Source organism: Volvox carteri, assembly GCF_000143455.1.
Source record: "Volvox carteri f. nagariensis unplaced genomic scaffold VOLCAscaffold_40, whole genome shotgun sequence".
In the NCBI taxonomy this organism is placed as follows: domain Eukaryota; kingdom Viridiplantae; phylum Chlorophyta; class Chlorophyceae; order Chlamydomonadales; family Volvocaceae; genus Volvox; species Volvox carteri.
Genome location: NW_003307583.1, coordinates 241,828 through 265,576, shown reverse-complemented (window position 1 = coordinate 265,576; position 23,749 = coordinate 241,828). Strand labels below are relative to the sequence as shown.

Here is a 23,749-nt window from a genome sequence, read left to right as displayed (position 1 = left end):
ATGAAACAGGAAGCCAAGTCCTAGTCCCTCATTCGATCGGGAGACTCCACGACACAAAGTCACACAGAGCAACATCCTTGACTCAAGGCCCCCCGCAAAGCGGCTCTTGCGGTGCCCTCCTCCGGTACCCAGGGCCCCCCAACCAAACCTCGGAATCAGTCCAGGAGGTGCGACACAGCAACCTGTGCCAAGCAACTGCAGCTGCTGCTGCCGCCCCGCTGTAGCTGCCACGTGTAGCCTCCCTTCAAAGACTTCGCTACAGCTCCCTTCCCGTTTCTCTTATTAGCCGAGGCCCCCCGCCGCAAGCCGTAAGAGCCGCTAACTACGATCCGACCCCAAGGGGTCGCCCCCTTCACGCCCCCCTAAGGCACATGCCACAGCTCAGCAAGCTTGTTGCAAGTTCTCGTCGCTTTCTTCTCCATGACCGGGGCCCTTCTCACCGCCTCGGCCTTGGCCGCCAGGTAAAAGTCCACCACCGCGTCCACAGGAGGCGCCGCCCCCACGCCAGCCAGGTATGCCGCCACCAGCACCGCCAGGTCCTCCCGCGCCGCCGGCTCCGGAACCCACATCTCCGTGAATCGGTTTCTAAGCGCCGCCGGCAGCTCATGCTTTCCAGCGTCGGTAGCGGGATTCATGGCGGCGACCAAACGGAAATTCGGGTGGCGGGGTACGGCAACCGTGTCGCCGCGCTCCAACAGCGTGATGCTGCCGCCGCTGCCACCGCCGCCGGCAGCATCAGCTTGCGCCGCCGATGAGTCGCCGCCGGCGGTTTCCAGCAGCCCTGCGAGCCGCTCCAGAACCTCCGCTGGCGCCAAGTTAATCTCGTCCAGCAGTAGCCACCAGCCGTTGCGCAGTGCCTTGACCAGGATGCCTTCTACAAAAGCAAAGGCAAAGCCGCCTTCCGCCACAGCGGCGGCGCGCTCCGCTGCGGCCATGTCCTGCAAACAACAACACCCGACCAGCAACCGCCGAACGCTGAACACGAGGATAACGTAGAACACAGACAGCCATACACCCTCCAGGTGCTGAGGGGTCATAATAATAATGTCCCAACCGGTCAGCCAAGTAGCCAAGACGAAGGCCTCCATCCAAGGAAGGTCTTTACTGGAAGCTGTGCGCGACAGCAGCGCTTGATGATGAAGGGATGTAAACAAATATCGATGGAGGCGGGATTATGATGCATCCTGTGCGTCTCACGGCATCTGACATCCGCCGTTGGGTACTTTTCGAGTCACAAGTTGGCTCCTCCACAGGAGATAGGAGGTCATGCGGGTCATCCCTCCTCTCTACTACACTACACCTCTTGCATTCCTTCTTTAAGTCCCCTCTGGCCACCCTCCTTCCCCCTCGACACCCGCGCACAGCTCCACGATCCCGCCAGCGCACCACTCACCGCCGAAAACACCCGCCATTCGTGACGTAGTGTCTCGCTGAGTTGCTGCTGGGATCCACCCATCCGCCGCTTCTTGGCCGGCTTGCCGCCCTTCTCAGCGGCTGCTTCCGCTGCAGCGTCTGCCGCCGCCTCGGCTGCCGTTGTGTCGGCGCCGGTGCCGCCATTGGCGGCTCCCGCCACCAACCCAGCGTCGTGCAGCTTGGCCAGCGCGCCGCGGAAAGCCGCCAGCAGCTGCGACCACTTGCGCCGCTCTGCCAGCTTCGCCACACGCGCCAGGTACTCATCATTATTGCCCCTGCGAATCAGCCGAGGAAAATACTTTCCACAACTACCCTTGTTGGATGACATTGAAGTAGGGCTGCAGCTTATGCGCAACAGAAAAATGCAGGAAAATGCAAGTCTGGATCTTTTGTTTCTACAAACATACCATCATCATCACGTCCTAGGCCCCAAGCCGCGTACATGCCCCAGCATTCCCTATCCGTGCCTCACGCCCCAACACCCGCTAACTATTACTACTACTACTATTACTACTACTACTACTACTACTCAGCCATCCAAGCCGTCGTATCTGCGAGAAATGGTTCTTGTAGCTCTTTTTTTCGGCATAACCGTTTCATCACGCCGGCGGCCCCTGGCCGACCGACTCACCTCGTCCATGTGCGCCTAATGAGCGATGTGAAGGTGGGCAACAGCGGCGCCAGCGCGTCTCGGGGCTCCACGGGCTTGAAGCCACCCAGCAGATCTGAGCTGTCCGTCTGCTGACTCAGGTTAAATGACACCAGCTGCGCGCCCACAAGGGTCGCCATGCGGGAGAGCATGGTGGTCTTTCCGGTGCCTGCGGTGTTGCGCCAAGGGGCCGATGGTGACGCCCAGGACGCATAACAGCTCAAGGGGCCCAACAGACCAGATCAGACCAGGCAAACCAGAGGCGGGCGCCCGGGAGGCGGTGGTGGTGGTGCTGCTGCTGTTGCGCGGCAATGGGGGCTTCGTGGTGAGAAGGAATGAACAAGAGGGGCCTATGTGCACACCAGGTGAAGCTGCTGAGCTCCTCACACTGCTATATGTTATTCACGTGCACCGGTGCGGCCGAGGCCACAAAGGCAGCAGCACGTGCCCTGAGGGGGTTACAGTGGGAAAAGGTGTCCCTGCTTTTCTTGTCCGTGCCGCTTGTATCTAAAACCCCTTAGAAGCGCACGCGCACACGCATGCCCACCCGCCCTCCCCCCCTCCTAAACAGAGCAACCCCTGGGCTTACCTGTCTCGCCCACCAGCAGTACGGGTTCGTTGCAAGAGAGCGCCGCAGCAATGCGCTCCATTACCCGCAGCGCATGTCCAGTACGAGCAAAGGTGCCGAGGCCGCCGCTTCCGCCCTGCGCGTCGACAGCGCACCCGCACACTGCCCGCCATCAGTTCAGCACCAAACCAATAAACGATATGCACACGCACACGTCCTTGCAAGCGCGGCAGGGAGGCGTGTTGAGCAGGGCCGCAACTCCGCTTCAACCCGGTCCAGCTGCTATATGTTGCGCATGCGACGGCATATACTGGTTGACAACAATGCCACCATTATAATTACAAACCCCCAAACCCCCGGGAACAAGAGCCAAGCCCATGTCATGGCCCTGCCCCATCCCAGTCCCAGTCCCGATCTAAGAGAGTCCAAAGCACTACAAAGCCGTACCCATTACCACTCATTCCTGGCTGGCCAACCGTTTGGCATTGCGCCAGACACCTCAAGCGCTTTGGGAGGTGCTTGGCGTACACGTCATGCATTAAGGAATCCAGCTGTGTCTGTGCATTCCCTACCCTCCCTTCCCCCCCATGTGCCCCGCCCAAACACGACTTCGCCCAAACACGACTTCTACTGCCGAGTCCTCTGCCTACCTGACCTGCAGCCGCCGCTGCAATGTCTCGCTGCTGCTGCTGCCCCGGCGCAATGGGCAGCGCCACCCGCCCCACCACCAGCTGCCGCTCGCCGCCGGCCTCCACCACCGACAGCTGCGGCTTAGCCAACTGCTCCCACTGCTCCGCGGCGCCGCCGGAGACACACCACAGCGCGGCCAGTGCCTAAGCTCCGACGCAACAGAGCAACAGAGACCCACGAACAGAAGGGGCGTTGAAGCAGATGAGGCTCTCCCCCAAGATGAGGATTCAGGACATCGATGACTTCCCAACACCCTTGTACATGAACGCTGCGAGGAAGCGTCGAACGCCGCATCCAACTCCCCCAGGTTCAATATGGGTTGTGTCAGGGCAATAAGAGTCGGGTCGGCCCTTCACTCCTGCCCCTCTCGCTGGCCTAGGTATTCGCCACGCTCTCAGGGTCTGCTGCGTGCTTTGCTCTCCAATAAAAAACATCGCACAGCGAGTCTCGCGGCAGTCGTACGGTAACCTCGCGAAACTCGCAACACATGCCTGGCCACGCGGCGGTCTACGTTACTTTAGCAATTTAAATGCGGAATACGAGGAACAATTTCATCTGCTAGGCTCCTCTGCAACGAAACGCCTTTTCCTCCAATCGGACTCTCAATCCAGTTCAGGAAAGCGCACGAATGGAGGTCACCTTGAGCAGTTTAGTTCGCGCTTCCGGTCGTGCCACCAGGGCCGCGAAGCAGTCCGCCGCCTCCACAAAGGCCGCCTCACGGACCCGTGGGTCAATGGAGGACAAGTCAACCAGCTGCTGCTGGTCGGCTCCGCTGGTGGCTGCTGCCTCCGCAGCCTTCCGCTGCGCCCTAAGCAGCTGGCTGTAGGAGCGAATGCGCAGCTGGGCCTCGTGGAGGTGCTGAAGGGCGTTTGTGGGGGCCGGGGAGAAAGGGAAGGAACACCGGCAATGCATAGAGAGGCGAGAGGACATTCAGCCTTTGGGTTAAATGGCGCAGATCACTAGGCACGTCTCCAGACACGTCTCCTGCCCTTCCGGAGGAAAATCCTGCACAAAAGTCTGGGTGTGTGTATTATGGGTGTGCCGCACCAACAATAGCCACACCGCAGCTACCTCATCCTAACAGCCAGAGGAGCGCTCTTTTGGGGGCGGGGGTGCCGGCATTACTGTAAAGTAACCCGCACTGGGCAATACGAAGGATGCCCCCGCCCCGAGTCGGCATCAGAACTACGTGTGATAGTGAGGACCAGACCGCCGTTGCTGGGGATGTTAACGGATGTGTGAATCGCTCTGGCGTTTTCACAGCGGCTCCACCCAACACCCACCCACTCGCCCACCCACCATCATGCGTCTGCACCACTTAAACACGTCCCGCAGGGAGAAATGCCGGCCCAGGTGCAACGTAAGCGCACCGCGCTTCAGCCCCGCCGCCTCCAAGGCCGCCTCCGCCAAGGCGTGCCACGCGCCGCGCCGTCGCTGCAAACTCTCTTGGCCAGCTATCGGCCCCCCTTCGCCGCTGACGGCACCCGACATCTGGGGCCCTGTCGCTGTGAGCCGAAAGCCAGCCGGCGCCGCCACCGGCTCTGTAAGAGACACCTCCCCGCGGCCAGCTACAGCCATCCCGTCGTGGCCTCCAGCAGCTTGGACGAGGCACAGGGTCCCAACCGCGGCGGGCAGGACTGGCAGTAGCTGCGGGTACGCGGTCCCCAGCATCGCCATCTGCTCGGCATCCGTAGGAGCGTCCACGCGTACTGTGCGCCATAGACCGCCCAGCAACTCCTAGACGTCGTGTTGCAGTGAACCAGAACAGCAAGCGTTGAACGCCGTGAGAACAGGGCATGACGGCACATGATATACAGGACTCGCCGGCAGCTGCAACGGCTTGTGCCCACCCGCATGCGTTACAAACAACGGCCTCCGCCGTGGCAACGATTAAAAGGACGCGCCATCACACGCGGCTATCAACCTTACTTCCAACCCAACACTTTTGCCAGGGCATAATCTTCGTTTTGAGACCCCGCAGCGCCAGGGCCCTTGTTTACCTTGACCATATTTGACATGCCGTACGCTCCGTGACCGCCACCAGCACCGCCGCCGCTGGCGGCGGGAGCGCTGGTCACCGTCGCGATGATCTGAAAGCCCGGCGACGCCGGCACCACTAAGCCACGGCTAGGCACGTGCAGCACGCGCGACTCCAGCAGCGGCACCAGCGCCGCCAGCACGTCGCCAGGCGCCATATTAATATCCTCCACAAGCACCCAACGGCCCTCCGAAACCGCCTGCGTCAGTGGCCCCGGCTGCCAAGCAAACTCACCCGGCACCGCCGTACAGACGTACGCACCCAGCAGGCTCTTGGCGTCCATCTGGTCGTCCAGATGCACCCGCACCATGCTGCTGCCATTGCCCGTCCGCGCCGCCAGCTCCTCTACCATCCGCGTCTTGCCGGCGCCCGGCGGCCCCTCCAGCAGCAGCGGCAGCCCCTGGCACAGCACCAAGGCGGCCGCCTCCAGGTTACGGCGGACGGTCTCCGTGGCGACGAAACAGTGGCCGCCGCTGTCACTGCCGGCGGCGTCCGCTGCCGGGGTCGCCGGAGGCCCAGGACCTGCATTGGCGACTGCCTCCTCTGTATCCCGACATGCGAGTTCGATCCCGCACACTTCCACGAAACCGCGCGCAACGGGCAGACCAAAAGGATCCACGGAGAGGGTTGCGGCGGCGGCGGCGGAGCCGCCAGCCCACCGAACGGCGGCTTCAGCGCCGCCGCCGGCGGCTGCAAGTTCCTGCCCGCTCGCGGCAGTCGCGGCGGCTTGTTCGCTGCTGCGGCAGTGTTCACATGCCGAAGGCACGTGCAGCCACATGGCCGCCTGCTCCAGTGCCACTGCGTTGCGCTGCGCCTGCCAGGACGCCAGCGCCGAGATTTGATGTCCGGGCGCCATCAGCTGCCCCGCCAGCGCTGTGCGACTGGCATCGCTCTGCAGTAGCAGCAGCAGCAGCAGGGACAACAGCGATGCACCGGACGCGAGGAGGACCCCAGATAGGGTGGCGAGGTGCGGTTTGGTCGTTTGGACTAATATCGCGTAACCCGCACCACTATATTGCTTTCACTGCTGTGGAGTAGCTGGACAAGCTTTTTTCCAACGTAGGCAACAGGGATACTTCTTGGTCAATCAGGCCGTGCCAGGCCAAGCCCCGTGTGCGGCAGCCGATGGATTGTTTGTGCTGGCAAGCACCGGACCGGAGGCGCTCATATTATTTAACAGATATACGGCGCAGGCAAGCACAGACACCTGTAGACCGATCCCCCCTTGTTGCGTAGTGTGGTGTTGTGTTGTCAACTTGCAAGAGAATTGGTACGGCAGGCGTGCTTATCCCGAACGGCCCGATGTTGCATTGTTTGCCATGCAGCATCAAGTTCCCCATCCAAAGCTTGGGCGATGGCGATGCGCACCATGTTAAGCAGCAGCGCCACAGCCTGCACCGCAGCCCAGCGGACCTCGGACGCCTGTCACAGCAGGACAGGACGGGGGCGCCGCGGAGGCAAAAGCAGTAGGAGTTGAAGCTCAATCCAAGCTTTTGTGACAATAAAAAAAGGTAACCTGCGCATAACGTCCTGAAGCAGCCGGCCACACGCGGCGCGGTACCAGCCACCGTTGCCCCGTCAGCGCTCTCAATTGGCATTGCCCAAGCTCCTTCATTTCCTTCTAACACCCGCGCCAGTTGCCCATGTGCCTTCTGGCATGCTCCTATCATGACTTCCATGCGGGTTTTGCGAGTTGTCAACTCCCAACCGCCGTTCTAACCGTCGTCGTACAAACGTGCCTAACCCGCCGGCTGTTGTCCCGGAGTCACCTGGTGATGCAGCAGGCGCATGAACGGCCCAGCGGCCCAGGAGGGGTGCCGCCGGAGCACCGGCAGCAGCTGCAGGGCCCGCAGCGCCGTGAAGACCAGATCCGAGTCCGCTGGGGTGCGGCCGGTGGAAGCGCTGCGGCCCACCAGCTCCTGCGGGGGTGTTGCGCTTTCCAAATAGCGCTGGACGACACTGCACGGCAGCGCGAAAGCGTTCAACGCGGCGGCTCGATCGTCAGGTGCTGTTGTGATGGGACTCGCTGCCAATGTGGTGCGCTGTGGTGTGGTAAGGCCGGCGTCAGCCGGATCGTGCTGATGTCAGGTGTGCAAATGGGTAGAGGTTAGGCGGGGTCGAGGTCGAGGGATGGTGATGGTGGTGAGTGCTAGGAACATGGTCCCTGGCAGATTCAGTTGCGGTGGGCTATGTGGTGGAAAGGGCTGAGCACACCTTCCGCACTGCGGCGCCAGCTCCAGCACTGTCACCAACATGGTAGCAAAACCGCCATCCACCAAGGGGACTCTTGAAGCGAGTCTCCTTTCCACGAGAAAGCTGAGGAGCCGAAGGAGCGAGCCGCAGCTGCGCAAGGTTCCCCCCAGGGCCAGCGTGTAAACAGGCTGGACAAGCAACGCCTCCAACGCCGTCGCCACCTGGTCTAGTGATGCCTGTAAGTGAAAACGCCGCAGAGGGGTAATGGTATTGGCGCAATAGCGTGGCCAAGCGTCGTTGGGCGTGCCGGCGCTTCCTCTGTCGCGCCGCCACCGCCGCCCGTGGGACAGGAGACTCCGATGCGGGCTTACCTGTTGGGCAAGAACCTCTGCTAATCCTGGCTCATCCCTTGCGCCAGGGAAACGCGTGAGGAAGCCGCGCAGCACCTCCGCCATCGAGCCGACTGCTACAATTCAGGTTCAGTTAATAAAAGTGTCGGCCAGTATATGCCAGCAAACGTTTCATGTATCGACCCATTCCAATCCAAGATAACCCTGTTAACGTGGTGCCCAGGGGAATTCGTCAGTCACCATGCAGAATTCCGATTGTCGTAACTTAACTTCCATATAAACTTGATTAAGCGTCGCCTTACCCTTTGAGCAATTCTTTTCTAAATATCCTTCAGGATATGATAGAGTGATGACAGGGCAGTGGCAGCTACGGTTGAGGTAGTTAAGACTTGAGTAGGAAAGCTCTTCTTCTATGCTTGCTCCTGCCTTAATCTTTTCTGCTATGCTCTATTTAAATTAGTCTCCATAGAAATTGTTTACATCTGCTCGGGCTTCAGAAAATCATAACCATCAAACACCATGGGTGGGATCCTATCTCGCACTGGGACCAATACTTACTATGCGAACTACGAGAAGGCATTTGATCGCTTAGAAAAGGAGAGCTCCAGGGTGCTGGTGAGTAAGGTTTAAAGGTAATCTAGGCTATCGGTCCCCAACGACAGACGGGACACTCAAACAGCTCAAGCCATTATATAGGGAAAGGCTTGAATTCAAAGTGTACATGAATGTTAACCGATGCGGCGCATGAAACCCTGAATCAACCCGCAGGACCGGCGTGTCAAGCGCCGTAAGAACATGGACGCCTGCAGCAATATCGGCTTCTGGACCACAGCCATGGGGCTGTGTCTCGCAATCCTTGTGACGGCGTACGTAAGTGTGCGATCAGAGGTGCAGCTTTGGCTGTTCTGATCATAAGTCATGGCGAGCAAACTTGCCTGGGTTTGCAGCTGCAGCAGGTTGGTAGTCAGCGATGGTACCAGAAGAGTGTTACCATCCTGGGAGCATGGGCAGTGCCGTTGATATCAGCACTGTTGTTTAGGGGCGTACTATGGTCCCTGCGGTTCGTCGAGGCGCGGGACGAGCGCTTCTTGCGAAAGCTGATGGATGCTAAACGAAAAATGATCAAGGATTTGAAGGTAGGCATTTGGCTCGTATCACGCGTGGGGTCAATGAGCACGGGGAGCCAATTGGCAAGGAGGGTATGTGTGTATGGGCAAGTTATGGTGCCTGGAATATGGGGCGCCTGAGAAACTTCAGCCCATTGGTATGCGCATCAATTATGGGGCTGCTGACGACTGCCATGGATTGCTTTGCGCAGGACTCTACGAGGTTTGAACGTACGGCGGCACTGATTAAGAAGTATGACCCGGATGAGCAGGCGCATCAAAGCCCTCGCGCGAATGCGACCGCGACCGCGAATGCGACCGCAAACACATGTAGGTTGCGCCGTTCCTCCACCTAAAAGTGCGTGCGGTGTATCACAGGCGATGTTTTCGGTGACGTCGTGAATCCCTGGACTTACCATGACCCCTGGCTTACCACTACCTTGCCGTTGCTTTACAGCGACTCTGCGGCGGCGGTCCGTTACAGCTCCGCCGACTAACGGCAGTAGCCATCCTACAACACCGCGCCCTGGTACGACAACGCCCGGCAGTGTGTTGATACGTCCCGCTGCTGCAGCGGCGTCAGCTGCTGTGACCGTCGCAACGGAGACAGGCAAAGCACTTATGCCTATGTTTGAATCGCTGGCGAACAATTTGGTGGGTGACCCTGGGTGACCTGGGAGCAGTTCCTTTGTTAGCAGACCTTGTGTTATCCATGTACTGTGCGACGAGATACGTGCCAAAATTATCCATAGGTTTCAGTTAGGGGCCATATTGGTTTGAGCCATGCATTTGATACTGCCTTTATGATTTATATGATGTCCTCGTAGTATTCAATAGCACCCGCTTTTCACCATTAACGGCGTGTGCTTAAGTGACGCCATGCCCTAAGGGCTAAAGCGGATCGATCTGCCGAGCGTGGCGAAGTGCAAACCGGTACTACACACAGGTATTCTGTCCTTCATTCCCCGTTGACGCCTTATGGATGCGTTTGTGGCTTCCGCTGCCTCTGGGTGTCCAAGTCTAGTAGGACATGCGTCGCTGCACCAGTCGACAACTGCACCTGTCTGCCTATGTCTTCGCCATATAGGTCGGCGACAACCCAGTGTTGCTTCAAGAGGTTCAGCAGCTGAGGGACGAAAACGCTCTCCTTAAAGCCAGGAATGCGGAGCTTGAGGTTCAGTTGGCCGAGAAAAAGGACACGGAACCGCCGTCGGAGACAGCTGAGAAAGCGCAGGTTGCATCATCCGGATGAGGCCTTGGGGTGGGCTGTTGCAATGACGCATGGGAACCTCTTCCTGCGCTGTGCAGGAGGCTACAGAACCGAGTCTTCATCTTTGATAGCCATTGTTCGGATTCGATAGGGACGGGTAGGCATTGCTCGGGTTCGATAGAAAGGAGGGAGAAGGCATATACAGGCCATTGGGTTGCCCGGTAGAGCCGTTCAGCAGCTCTGGTTTCCACCTGGGCATGTCAACGTTTCTCGCCTTGGGCGCACCCTTGTTGGGCATCGCTGCGAATATACTTTTGCACTCTGTGGACCCGTACACATGTTGGGCAACCGAAGGCGGTCGATTTACAGCTTGGCAGCCCAATGACTGAGCTAGGTGGTACGTTTATTTGCATATGGAAATCCGCGGCAGTTGTCATGCGGCCTTGGGATTGTTAACACGTGATCTTCTCTATGCGTACGACTTGACAATGCCACGCATAAGCACTCTTCGCCTGACGTTGCACGAGTTGGGCGTTGGGGCAATTTATCGCCCCTTCCAAAGAAGCTCCTCGATACCCAGGATGTCCAGCTCCTGCATGGAAAAATGAGAGATGACTGATACAAAATGATGTAAATGACGGACGCAACAGATCCACACCCGGAAAGACTGTTCTACGTCGGCGAAATCTTGGAGCGAGGCAGGTCTCTGCATCCTCGACGCCCACTGCTCGGCCTGATCCTGCGAAACCTGGATAATCCGAACAGCTGGGTCAGCGGACTTAGTTTAACAAGGGCGTCACGCTAGTTTTGTCTTTATGCTACGAATGGCAGGGGAAGTAGGGGCACCGTCCCTTGTCCCTCTCTAGTTGGGCCAACGGACTGTTGGCCAGTCAACAGGCTAATCAACACCCAATTTGCACCTTTGCTACACTCGTCGATAGACCCACCTGTGGGTGAATGCCTGCCAGCGCTGCGCGGCCCCAGATGTACACGAGCCACGAAACGCAAAATGCTACCTCCGCTGCCGCGGCTGTTGGTAGCGCGACGAGCCCAGAAAATGGAACTGCCGGGTCATCAAATTCATCTAGCTGCATTGTGGGATAAAAAGTATTAATATGGAATACTCTCCTCGTGCACGTCTTTTGGAGAAGCTTAGCTGCAACGGTATCGATAGATGAACTTGGATAGGCTAGGTGGACCTACCAGCTCGCACGCTTGAAAAGTCGAGGATGTTAGCGACCCTTGAGCAGAAAGCACCAAAATTGCGCGACACGAGGTGACCACCCCTAGTGCGTCCACTCTCCGCAAAGCGCGTTCACATTCCACGACATCCGCGACACAAGCAATGGGTTCTGCTGAAACATTCCTGTAAGGCCAAAATGAAGAAGTTCCTGAGACGCAAACGTTGCGTTGCTGGACTGCAGCAAGCTGCTGACAGCAAAATGTCGTTGTACGATTGCAACCGGAACTGTGCAACAGAATCCGGCTGTCGCTAACTTCACAAGTATTTGTACATGGACCCAAATTTCCATAATAACAGCTGTAGTCGCATAATGCTTTAACGAAGGCCTTCTTCACTAAACAAGCCTTGAGCCCACGTGCTTGGAAGGAACTGCACATCATATAAGGAGGCACTCCTTAAACATATTCTCATCAACACGAAAATAAGCATGGACGTTGGCTCTCCTCGCTCCCCAACTGCCCAGTTCTCCGTCGCAAATGACCCCTGTTCCACAAGCTACACTTGCCCAAGTGCACCTCGCAAACCCAATATACGGTAAGGAAGCTTGCATTATGCGAGCATCCTGATGTTCGCAATTCATGTAATTTCATTGGCCCGGGGTATACTGAATGTTTATGTCATGAACATCTTGCGCAGACGAGAGCAGGAGCTAGGAAACTTTAGTGCTGCGATACGATGTGCAAGGTGGGTTTTGAGAATCCAAAGCTTTGGGAAGCCCTTTATGCAAAAGATGACAACCACAGCTGTGCACATGCCAGACGCGTTGGTGACGAGCGATTGTAATCGGGCTATTTTTTTACATTCATAAACTACAGGGAACTGCTGGAGTCGATTCCTGAAGACGACAGAAGTGACGCGTTAAAGCACCTCCCTCGGCATACCCTGGAAGGTGAGGCGGCATACTGAAGACAAAGCACGGGGGATGCTTCTAGGCTTTAGGAACGTAGGTGGGTAGCTGATCCGCTGTGTTTTGCTAAAACACGGCTGGGGCGATGCTCTACCGCGGGCCGCGGTGGCCCTAGCAAGACCCCGGTCGTGTCCATTGCACAACTGTTGCAACTGGCGTGTTTTCCCCCTTCCCGGGTGCAGGCGTCTTCCTAGCGTTCTGCCATTGGCAAGCCGGCACGCAATGGGGTACGGACTTCCAGGCGCTTCTCCGAATTGCCCCATGCCTAGAGAAGGAGCTGCTGGACCATGTTCAGCGGTGCTATCCCGACATGACTTGGGACGACTGGACGATGGAGGTCCAGCGGGCTGTTTCGGATCCCCACCACGGGCAACAACTTGCGGAGCGCGTCATGACGGACAGCTGCACAATGCGACGATTGCTTTTCTAGCCTATGCCAGCGACGTTGGCAGTCAATGAATGTTCAAGAATAATATGCTAAGGGGGGATATTCAGTTTGATTGGAGCGTACCGCATCCCTGCATCGTTGCACAAGTGCTTGGCCAGGCAAACTGCAGTACAAGAATGACATGTGACTTACAGGCAACGACGGCCTTGGAACGCATGCCATTGTTGCTCGGTGCACTAAGGAAGCTCCCACACGCAATTTGATGCCAAGACAGCAATGCCGTTGATTTTACTTACATTAATGCCAGGACCGCAATGTGGTTGGGTTTAAAATGCTTGCCATGATGGACCGGGCTGCAGGCGCCTGGGGTTCGTAGGTTAGCCAGACTGCTGGAGTTGGGATGGACTGGGCTAGTCTGCAAGCAGACAGATTGCATTTTGACCCGCGGCCATCATCGTGCCTTTCCTCGAGGACGTTTATGCTAAAGCGCATTCGCAGCCTTAAGTTTTGCTACTCGACATAGGCAGGAATGTGCCCATAGATGGCACATAGCTTAGCTAGTGTAGGACTTGACTGTAGTGTTTTTAACGTTCCTTACCTGCGGTTGCCGCTGGCGGATGTTCCTGATGCTTGGCTTGAAGCTATACCCTGCATTACAGGGTTCGTGACTTTGAAATCGGATTGATTCGCTGCTGTTGTGCACGCACTTTGAATTATACGCTTAACGACCTGCCTCAGCAGCTTGCACAGCTGCTTATCTGGACGAAAGTGGAGATATTTTTAAGGGATCTATGTAGAAGGTTTGAGTTCTTCGTCGAACTTGGCAACATGACAAAGAATGTAATTCCCAAGAGTCCGCGCTTGCTTCGCTGCCAAGAGGCCCCAGGGACATACCTGTGCCAGGTCACGCACACGCCGCGCGATATCTGCTGCAGCTGAATGGAGGATTTCGACCGGGGGCGAAACGGCTTGCCATCGTTCCGCCTGGGATGCAGACAGTTCGGGCATGATGCCCAAGTCACAAGCGAGCCCCTGCCGCGCAAGCAGCAGGCCGTACGTGGACGACAGCGAAAGGTTAGGCAATTGTTGTTTCCCCGCGATACACACCACAACTTCTGTACTGGGCCTTATAACCCTCTTCACGAGACGGCATAGTCGTCCTCCACCGGCTTGGGCAAGTTGATTAATTCCACCAGTCCACAGCCGCTTACTATCACAGCCATGTTCACACCAGCGGGCGACAGACTCCCACAGCGCAGCGACCGCTGCGAGTCAGGGCAGGGCGTGGACTCCGCGAGCCAACTGGAGGGGAACGATAACGAAGGAACACCAGCGGCCGGCACGGCCCTACACAAGCTTCCCTCTCTACTGTACAGTTCGCCCCACAGCGTATATAGGCTCTGCAAGCCCAGTGTCGCAGGACCTGGCTCCTTGGCTCCTCGCTTGAGGTTTTTGCCTTTACAGATCAGCAGTGGCCAATCCCACGAACAGCCTTCAGGCCAAAAGCGTGCCGGCCATCTACTCGGTTCAGATGTGTTCCAAGCAGCTTATTGCCTGTTTAGGCCTCAGGGCAAGCTCGGGCAACGACTTGATCTAGGAGCCCAAGGAGGCGATTGGTCCTGTGTGGTACTGCCTAGCAGGCCACTTTACGGCGTCCCCCCCATCAGATGAAGGACATGCAACAACCGCATGCCGCTGGCCACGACAACCGCCGGTAATATGTCTGTACCCGGTAGCCGGTACCTACCCAATAGTGGCTCAGCCAGAGAGCTCGCAAGGCCGCCTCTTGGACCTCGTCGTCCGTGAGCAGCACATCCTCCACACCTACAGGTGCTGTTGGCCCAGAGATGAGCCTGAAATTCCGCAACCAAATGCGCGGTGTTTGGTTTGAGTTCAAAATGCAGTTCATGGCGTGAATGGGGTTTCGAAGTTATCCATCTGCTTAAAACCCATGCAGAGGAGCACTCAGCTGACGCCCATCTTCTTACCTCGCAACCTCAAGCTCTCGAGACAAGGACAAAATTTGAGATCGCAGCTGAGATACCTCTTGCGTCGCGGAAATTCCCTACGGCACGGGCCGCCCGCACGAATTACAGGATGATTTCCCGCCTTTAGGCGGATTAACTCTCATTACGTGGCTAACCTTTATGGGGCTTGGTCTGGTAGAAGCCATCCACTAAACCCCACTACAGTGCATCCGTGGTAAACCTCTACTAGAGCGGTGCAGTTATGAACCCTGGCAAGAAATTGTTCCACCGCATGCAAAGTGAAGTCTTAACAGCAGCTAAATATAGCGAACGGATGATGCTGTAGCGTTTTGTTAGAGCTTTTAGAACATGAAACGTAAGATTGTCCCTTGTACGGGCATGTGGTATTTTTATGAGCACTTCGAAATGTTGGCAACATATTTCCCAAATGACATGTAATGAAATTTGCACGTACATAAGATGGGTGACTACCTCAGAGTGTCGACGGTGCAGGTGGTGCAGGCTATCGACTTAGCTGAACTTGATAAGACCATCAAATGGCTTGTTTCTAAGGTGCAGGAACTACCTACGGCTGATCAGGTAGATAAAAATGCATCTGTACCGAGCTTAATCGCTAGCTTTGAGGATTGCCGTCTGCCTATCCATCCAGGCTAATCAGCGGACGATTGCGGACTCTCTGCTCCAAGATCAAATTGATGCATTAAGGAGAGAAAACAGTAGCCTGAAGGATGCGCTGGCACAGTTGCAGTCGAAACAGGTGGGGCATGTCGAAGCTGTTACGCCTCGGCTGGCGTAAGTGTAAGTAGTCATCTTATTGAATACTACGTGAGGATATTCTTTGATGTCTGACTACGACAATGAGCCTCATCGGACATGCAAAAATGCCCGGCTTGCTTTCGAAGCGGCTTCGGGTATAGTATCAAGCAAGCAAAACATATGCACGATTATTTCAAAGAACCTCACTGCTAGGTCAACCTGCTGCACAGCGTTACGTGGATGCAAGTTTGGGGCCGCGCATGCCGACCGGTCATGCGATGGTTACTACCATGTCGACCAAAACCCCCTTGACAAAAAAGTAGCCATTGGGCACCCTAGAGTGGCGTATTGTATGCACGATTACATATGGCGCTCATCCGCACAATGGGTTGACCCATGCACCTTTTGTGCGTGGGCAGGATGACATGGAGAGCCGACTCGATACAAAGCAGGACCGCGACCAGGCCACTCCAGATGGCACGGAAGCTGATGCTGGGGCCAATGATGTGCCTGCTGGTGGTTCCAAGGCGGACCTGGAGAGCCGCTTGGCCGCCCTGGAGCAGCGTGTGGAACAGCTTCCCACGACCTCGGCCCACGATGAAGCTGAGCATGCGGAAGCTTCATCGCCGGGGCCGGACCTCAACTCGCAATTCCAGGAGCTGCTAGCTGGCCATCGAGCCCTCGCCGCGACTGTGTCTGGGCTCCAGCACGAGCTGGAATCCAAACCCAACCGGGCTGAGCTAGACTTGAAGGCCAATCGGTCTGAGCTAGACGCGCTGCTGCGTGCTGGTGTCAGCATGGCCACAGTTGGCGATGCTGTGCCGCCCGCACTGTCGGTCCAGGCGGACGGATCGGTTGATAACGCGGCGCTGGTGGAGGCTGTGAATAAGGCGGCAGCTGAGGCCGCCGCCATGCGGGGCCAGGTGGCAGTGATGCAGGACCGCCTTCAGGGCAAGGTATGCAGCTAGGCAGGGCCCAGATGCCGAGTTGCCAAGGCAGCAGCTGTCCATGTGTTACACTAGAGAGGGGATGTGTGTGTGTGCGTTTTGATACTCACGTAACGTGTCGTGGACTGGATTCAAGGGTACCTTTTCTGGCCAGGCACTGTCGAGCACCGAAACGTTCAAGTCGGGAACTCCTTGGATTCACCGGTTGGAAAGTGTGGACCGATAAGCAGAGTCTGCTGAGGAGGAGAAGGCTGTGGAGCGCGCTAAGAACATTGAAAGCATGGAAACGGGCTTTTTATCCAAGAAAAAAACGTGCTAGCCATCAGGTTGCGGTCTGCACAGCGCGTTGTTCCCCCAAGCTGGCCCACACTTACTCCAGTCCTACGTGCCAACCCAAATCAAAATCTTACAGGCCGAACAGGGCGGCGTTGATGAACTAGCAGCGCAGTTGGCGGCCCTCAAGGCCCGTGGACTTCCATCCGGCCGTAAGGCTGGTTCGGCGGGCGGCGCTGACGCCAGCGCATCACCGGGACTAGGAGGCTCTGGCGCGGTGGCCGCGGTAGATGCAGCAGACGGCATCTCGAGCGTGCCAAGCGTGGCGGTGCCTAGCACACTTCTAGACACACTCAGCAAGTAAGTACAACTGCTCATCGCACTATGGCATATTCCCCACATCGCCTGGTTTACGGAATCGTAAGAGATGACGCCTGATGTACAGTTGGGAATAGAAGCGTCAGGGCATTTGGGTTTTTATTGCATGGCGCTATGGCTATTATGCTGACGGCTATTATCTCGACCTGTTTTGTTTTGCAGGCGCTTGGATGAGCTTGAGGTGCGCGTCTCGGCTGGGCCCAGCAATACGCCGGTGTCGGTGGGCAGCAGTGATCACGCCGTGGACGCGATTGACAGCCTGCACGACGTCCAGCCGCTGCTGAAGGACATTTACAAACGTGTGGACTCAAAGGCGGACAGGTGCGGCACGGAGGGCTTACCGTCCTGCTTGCACCGGACTCAGCAATGGATGTTCGGTGGAGGGCTGCTCATCTCTTTTTGCTTGCAGTGCTATAATGTGCCTCTGTTCGTACCGCGGCTGCGGTGTGCTTCTTTTTGCTTGCGGGTCATGCACCCTTTCCGCCGAACGCGTCTGTAGCAGCGGCATTGTTGACATGAACCTTGGACCCTTTGATATCCGTCCGAATGGCAGGGCCGCCCTTGAGGAGGTGCTTCGGCGGCTGCAGGAGGTTGCAGCTTCCGTGGACCAGAAGGCCGATTCCGCGGCGCTGCGGGACTCGACCACGCGGCTGGAGAAACTGATCTCAACAAGCCTGGACGATAAGCCCGGCTCGGCCCAGCAACGGAAAATGCAGCAGCAGGCATCAACGCCGCAGGAGCTCCCATGGGTCGTTTCCCATGAGCTTGTTGACGGTTCTGGGCCTGGGTCTGCCGCCTTTGAGCAGCTGCGCGCACAGGTAACGGAGCTTGCTGCCCGCGTTGCGCAGCTTCCCGAGTCCTGGCCGGAGGCTGGCCTGCCGCCTGGTCGCAAATCGAGCATGGGCCTAGAGGGGCTAGACCTGACGTCCGTGCAGGGAGCCCTGGCGGCGTTGCATGGCCAGCTGGGCGAGCTCGGCACGAGGCTGGCGGGCAAGGCGGACGCTGGCGAAGTTGCGCGGCTAGAGCTGGCTCTCAACAGCAAGGCGGACTTGGACGAGCTGGCGGAAATTCGGCTGGCGCTGGGGTCCAAGGCGGACGCAGCAACCCTGGGCGACTTGCAGGTGCGCTTGAGCAATAGCTGGGGTGAGATGGGATGAAACGGGCACTACTAGCGACAGCGATGCAATCTAAGGATGTTGCTCTGAAGAACAAAGGAAGTCGGTCTGTTGATGCTGAATGTATTCAGTCCGGAGGTATAAATCACGGGTTGAATGGCGTGTGTCCGCACAGATTGCGTTGGCTGGCAAGGCGGACCAAGCGGCGCTGGACGAGGTGAAATTAACGGCAGCGCTTGCAGCTGACATGGCCGCTGGCGCTAACGGCGACATCAGCGCCAATGGCAACGGCAACACGACGGGAGGAGGCGGGTACACGAACCTGCTTGGCGCAATCCAGGGCATGGTTGCAGACAAGGCCAACAAGGCCGAGCTATCAGTGCTGCAGAACCTCCTAGCCAGCAAGGCATCTGCCGAGGACGTGGGTCTGCTGCGCGCAGCGCTGGAGGACAAGGCGTCGGCGGCGGAGCTAACGGCCCTCATGGCGCAGTTCTCTGGGCGGCCCGCCAACTCGGAGGAGATTGCATCGCTCGACCAGCGCATGGGCGACGTGTTTGCAGAACTGGCAAAAATTCGGGCAGACATGGCGGCGCTGCCGGTTGACATGCTTACCGGCGCGGCAGCGGCACACGGCGCTGCAGCGGCACGCGACGGCGGCGACACGGCAGCTCTGCAGCGCATCGTTACAGCGCTCACCCGTGAAGTTGGGACGCTGCGCGAGGGCCTTGATACGGTGGCGCATGCAGCCAACGTGCTGGCAGTTGGGCTCGACGGTGGGGTGCGATTTAGCGCCACGGGAGCTGCAACGGGAGGCGTGGAGGGGCGCTACAGCGAGGCAGGAGGTGGGTCGTATCCTAGGCTCTTTTTCCATGTATAGTGAAAAGGTGGGCTTACTTGCACGGGGTGATGCATGGCCAATTCCCATTTGACGGAATGCATGGGGAAATTGCTGTGCTGCACAGGTGCTGGGGGCAAGGAGAACCGCTCGCCCCGAGGAGGCTACGAGCGACTGCTCAAGTTGCTCGGCAGCGGTGACTATCGGCACAAAATGGAAGCCTTCGACCCTGTGGCGCTCCAACAAATGGTAAGTTTTGGAGTCTAGCAGCAGCTGTTGCTATCTGCAACCAGTTGTTGAGGGGTTGAGCGTACCCCCAAACACCGTGTACTGGAGACGTATGAAACTTCCTAATATCATTTGCTGCCTTTATGCGAGATTTACTGGATCACGTTGTTCATGACCATTTCTTCCTCGCAGGCACAAAAGTTGGCGTATCTGGAGGCGACAGTCAAGTCGCCGGCGATGGGCCGCGCTGGCTTGGCTGGCGTCGATTACGGCATCAAGGAGCTAGAACGGCAAGTAAAGCGCCTCAATACCGACGTGCGCCTCATGAAGGTAAGAACGTAACCTCAGGTAGAGCGTGATAGAGTTTAAAGGGGGCTACCTTTCCGGCGGAAGAGCATGTTTACAGCGATGCCACATGTACTGACGCAACGCTCCGCTTAATGGCTGCAGGATAAGTTGATCGAGCCGCCACCAGCCTTGGCTCTTGCAGGGTCTCGGTTGGTAGCCCCCGGTGACCATGCCATGCTGGCAGCCCGGCCAATCACCGGCTATCGCTGCATGGCCTGCGATAGGCCGCTGGACCAGCTCGATGTGTCGCCAGGCCCGCACGTACCTACCCAGCAATTGCCAGTACGCGTACCGGCGGCCACTGACACAGTGTCGCGTTCTCAAGTTCGCAGCGGGCGAGGCGATCCGCTCAGCCCTCAAGCTTCAGCACAGCGGCTAGCATATGCCAACGACCCAAATGCACGGAACGGTCAGAACTGGTAAGAATCACTGGGATTCGGTTTTTCCGACACGGCTTTAATGGATGATGTAGTGGATAGATGTAGTGGCTTCATAGGAATCAATGGTGCTGCCCGCACCCAAACACTATATAAGACCGGGAAAAGCCCGAAGAGGTACAAGGCAAGCCCCGTACCACGGCTCATACAGCGCTAAACCACCATAGACCAGGCTTATTTAATGTTATGTTGGCTCATTCGTCAGATGCCATTCTAACAGAGTTAAAAAGGAATAAGCTGAAAAGTGCACGCACGATAAATGGTATATCCTTCAGGTACAAGGACGCGCCACCTGTCGTCGCAGCTGAGGCGCTCCCACGAGACTACGTCGGCCCACACCTGCCCCCGGGGGGCTGGCGCCCGAGCAACCCAGGAAGCGCTGTCAAGCAGCCATCGATGCAAGGCAGCCTTCCTGCACTCAGCGCCCCCAAAACACGCCCACCACAGGTATGCAGAACAATATCCCCTAGGAGTTTTGCGACACCGCCAAGCCGTTGCATTGCATGAGTAGGCCGTTCACACAGGCCGTTCCAAATTCGTCCCAACAGCTCACAAGGACGTTTCAAATGCCTGCAGGCCGGAATGGACTATGACCCGAAGGGCCAGCCAGCAGCCGCTGTGCCCATGGAGGGAGTACCAGCCAACGTCACGCTGCCACAAATATCATGACATAAGCTAGGGTTTCACGCATGTGAGCCGCAGACTGTATAAATGACGTGTTCATCACGACACGACGCAGACTATCGACATGCAGGTGTTGGCACTGTAGTTTAATATGCGTTAATGGCATCGATGTGGGATAGTGGGTATTCCGCAAACTTGACTGTACACATGGCTTGGCGGTCAAGGTGAACGGGCTCGGCACGCCGTCGCTCGAAAAATGGGGTTAGCATTTGTTATAGTCAATAGATAGGTATTCTTTACGACTTGGTCATTAGCCAACCTGCTACCAGGCATCGGTATGGCTGAGGGACTGCTGAGCCCGTACCCCGCCATCGTGCACTGCGCTATGTACCAAGAACGTCTCTCGCCGAAGAGATAGCTCCGATACAGTTGTAGATGTCGTGGCGCCCGCTGTGGGAAGAACAAACTCGAGTCGATACCACCCAGTATCAATCGCTACCATCTATATCCTCCATCCAATACATAAGATCATGTATGAGTCATCAGTCCGCTGTAAGGAGGAAAGCAGGCCCCAGTCGTCACAACCCAATAATGGTTATCGTTGCATTCACATTGAAAACAAGTCAGGCCGCGTCACGGGCGCGCTGCGCCCACCGAGCAATCCGTTCTGCGCAGGGGCCATGCCAAGCATCTTTCGCAATGCGTTGTTGTTCGGATCCTGACCACTAACGCCGCTGCCGTGACGCATTCCTGCTCCCAGCCCTGTTCCGAACGAGCTTGTATGCCCCATGCCCTGACTGGCCAGCGCCATCGGGCTGCCGCCGCTCATGGAACCGCCAAGAAACCTGCACGCCGAAAAAACACCGAGTGATACGGACTTCCTTTCACAGCCGCGTGCTGCCCTGGTAACGCTTCTTCACAAGGCTTACTTACCCGCCGGCATCACCGTTGTTGTTCCCTCCGTGCTGGTTGCGATATCCACCGGTTATGCCCTGGACGCGACCCGACGATGGAAGGGCCGCCTGCTCCTTGCCATAACCTCCCACTGCAGGTGGACTGGACAGGTCCGCAAAGACCTGGGTCCGGTGCACTGTTGTCACCTGCGAGGCGTATGGACAGTTGTAACATAAATAGCTGTATACTAGATGAACAGTTGGCACTAGATAAGGACAAGATGGTGCCGACCTTTGCGGGTCACGTACAACGATAACGAGTTCCATACCCAAGTACCCTTACCACGTCGCCGGGTGCCAGTGGGGATAACGGGCTGCGCCCCATGCCATGAGCTCCAACCCCATGCCCTCCGCCAAGGGGTTGGCCTCTAGAGGCACCCTGACGTAGCATCTCGATCTCCTGCTGCTGCTTGTCCATATGCTGCTGCTGTTTCTTGACAATTTCTTGGAGCTTCCGTGCCTGCCTGCACACAAAATCGACCATTGAGGCGCTCACTCTACTTTGGTGAAGAAAGATGGAAACGTTTTGTCCTTACATTGACTTTTGCGCATACTTGGCTTGCAACTCCTGATTGTCCTGCTGTGTTTGTGCATGGGACTGCAACATCTCCTCGTACTTGCGCTTCGCCTGTGGAAGACAGTTTTCGAATGGCGACGGGGAGTCACAATACTTCCGAACACCCTATGAAGGGCCCATGGACCTGCAAAAACGTACCTGCGTGTACGCCTTGTGCACCTCCTCCTGGGAATGACAAGAAAGATGGGGCAGAAAACCCACAGTAAGTATTATAGTGGGCGCCAGCCATGTAGGCTTGGCAGCAACAAACGAATCAAAGGCCGGTGTAATAGCGGAAACTCATCAGCTGGTATGGCCTAACCTGACCGTGCACACAATACACAGTATGTTATGCGGTCTCTCGGGTGGGCGCAGACGAACCCCAGCGCACACGTAATCCACCGAAAAACTCGGCAGTCAGCCGCAAACACGCACCACTTTGCGCCTGCAGGCCTCTTGAACTTTATTTAACTTCTTGTTCAGTTGCGCCTCCCGAAGCTGAGCCTGCATTTGACGGCAACAGAGTATGGGGTGACATATGGGGTGGCATACTGGCGACTCGGGCACTTCCCTACCTGCCCTACACTGGGCAGCGTGAAGCTTGCTGTATCTACACAATATTCACTCAGACCTGCCCTTGGACCTCTCACCTGTAATTGTTGCTGAGTAACATAGAACTGAACAGATGCCAGAGCGGACGTAAAGGCTACTTCTGGCGTGTGCCCGCAGAGCAGCATCTGTGGGTGCGGCCCAGCTGTCTTAGGTAGCAAGGCCTGGGTACGCCAGAATAATGAGCACTCCTACCTTAGCCGCCGCAGCATCCGCGAGAGATTGTACCACCTTGACAGTACTGCAGACACGAATAGGAGCAGGGGAAAGATTCAGGGCTTATGATGTATGATTCAGGGCTTTGCCGGGACCAGCAAGCTGCTATGCTAAAATCCAAAACGTAGCAACTTTATGAAGCTTATGGGTTAACTTGGTAATCAGGTTTCTGCGCGGAAAAAATCTAAACGGGTCTCACCTTTTCGTGATGACTGCATCGCAAATGGTGCAGCCCGAGTTATTCTCCACAATTTGCTGAGCGCATTTCAAGCCTAAACACAGATGACAGAAATGTTTTCATTCATGTACACCAGTCCTGAAGGCCATTCCGTCTGAGCATGCCGACCCACAGAAAAGATGCTGACAAGTTGTGACCACAGCTTTCCCGTCCAGATCGTTCCAGCATGAGTTGCAGCTTAGCATGGCCTTCTGCTAACATGCGCTGGCCTCGGGACTTCCTAAGACAAGTCGAAGCCAGCAGGTAAGCAGAAAGCCGTCAGATCTGACAATAGCAGTGCAAGTTGAACATAGGTAATTCGGATTGTAAAAAGTCAACCTGATCCAAAGAGTTAGACGAAGATACGTAATTAAGTCCCAATTTTCTCAAAAACCCATCCCAGCAGTCAACGCACGCACATCATAGCACTGCCGTACGTTTCTCCAATTATTGTTCTCAATACCTCAAAGCCTCATCATGACATTGCCTTACATGGGTAAATAATAATCTTCGT

At 56.7% G+C, this 23,749-nt stretch overlaps 5 protein-coding genes across 5 annotated transcripts in view; 3 read left to right on the top strand and 2 right to left on the bottom strand.

The window, feature by feature from the left end:
* VOLCADRAFT_121252 (uncharacterized protein) overlaps positions 1-8,006 on the bottom strand; it is a gene marked incomplete at both ends in the record, with an annotated part of 34,779 nt that extends 26,773 nt beyond the window's left edge. The window contains 12 exons of the mRNA XM_002954000.1: positions 441-938; positions 1,394-1,688; positions 2,045-2,231; positions 2,652-2,766; positions 3,281-3,421; positions 3,960-4,178; positions 4,620-5,057; positions 5,321-6,250; positions 6,727-6,780; positions 7,128-7,317; positions 7,573-7,787; positions 7,923-8,006. Coding sequence (XP_002954046.1) covers positions 441-938; positions 1,394-1,688; positions 2,045-2,231; positions 2,652-2,766; positions 3,281-3,421; positions 3,960-4,178; positions 4,620-5,057; positions 5,321-6,250; positions 6,727-6,780; positions 7,128-7,317; positions 7,573-7,787; positions 7,923-8,006 — 3,366 coding nt within the window. The remainder of the gene's footprint in view (positions 1-440; positions 939-1,393; positions 1,689-2,044; positions 2,232-2,651; positions 2,767-3,280; positions 3,422-3,959; positions 4,179-4,619; positions 5,058-5,320; positions 6,251-6,726; positions 6,781-7,127; positions 7,318-7,572; positions 7,788-7,922) is intronic.
* Positions 8,007-8,420: 414 nt separating this feature from the next.
* Positions 8,421-10,863, top strand: VOLCADRAFT_106225 (uncharacterized protein; the record flags this gene model as incomplete). The annotated part of the gene is made up of 7 exons (XM_002954076.1): positions 8,421-8,516; positions 8,670-8,771; positions 8,849-9,037; positions 9,220-9,337; positions 9,465-9,536; positions 9,582-9,661; positions 10,095-10,863. 7 exons carry the CDS (start codon positions 8,421-8,423, stop codon positions 10,257-10,259), a joined length of 822 nt encoding a protein of 273 aa, XP_002954122.1. The 3' UTR covers positions 10,260-10,863.
* An 876-nt stretch (positions 10,864-11,739) lies between these two features.
* On the top strand, positions 11,740-13,613 carry VOLCADRAFT_106224 (uncharacterized protein). Its single transcript, XM_002954075.1, has 4 exons — positions 11,740-11,994; positions 12,097-12,144; positions 12,276-12,349; positions 12,550-13,613. Exons 1-4 carry the CDS (start codon positions 11,888-11,890, stop codon positions 12,795-12,797), a joined length of 477 nt encoding a protein of 158 aa, XP_002954121.1. The 5' UTR covers positions 11,740-11,887; the 3' UTR covers positions 12,798-13,613.
* A 1,589-nt stretch (positions 13,614-15,202) lies between these two features.
* VOLCADRAFT_106223 (uncharacterized protein) lies at positions 15,203-21,252 on the top strand (the record flags this gene model as incomplete). Its single annotated transcript, XM_002954074.1, has 12 exons — positions 15,203-15,322; positions 15,393-15,500; positions 15,919-16,455; positions 16,826-17,079; positions 17,260-17,418; positions 17,597-18,218; positions 18,388-19,054; positions 19,175-19,296; positions 19,468-19,605; positions 19,726-20,042; positions 20,336-20,507; positions 20,637-21,252. 12 exons carry the CDS (start codon positions 15,203-15,205, stop codon positions 20,727-20,729), a joined length of 3,309 nt encoding a protein of 1,102 aa, XP_002954120.1. The 3' UTR covers positions 20,730-21,252.
* Positions 21,253-21,291: 39 nt separating this feature from the next.
* VOLCADRAFT_94849 (uncharacterized protein) lies at positions 21,292-23,659 on the bottom strand (the record flags this gene model as incomplete). Its single annotated transcript, XM_002953999.1, has 9 exons — positions 21,292-21,529; positions 21,618-21,784; positions 21,921-22,101; positions 22,174-22,265; positions 22,353-22,379; positions 22,629-22,697; positions 22,844-22,930; positions 22,998-23,043; positions 23,655-23,659. 9 exons carry the CDS (start codon positions 23,657-23,659, stop codon positions 21,292-21,294), a joined length of 912 nt encoding a protein of 303 aa, XP_002954045.1.
* Between the last annotated feature and the right edge of the window lie 90 nt (positions 23,660-23,749).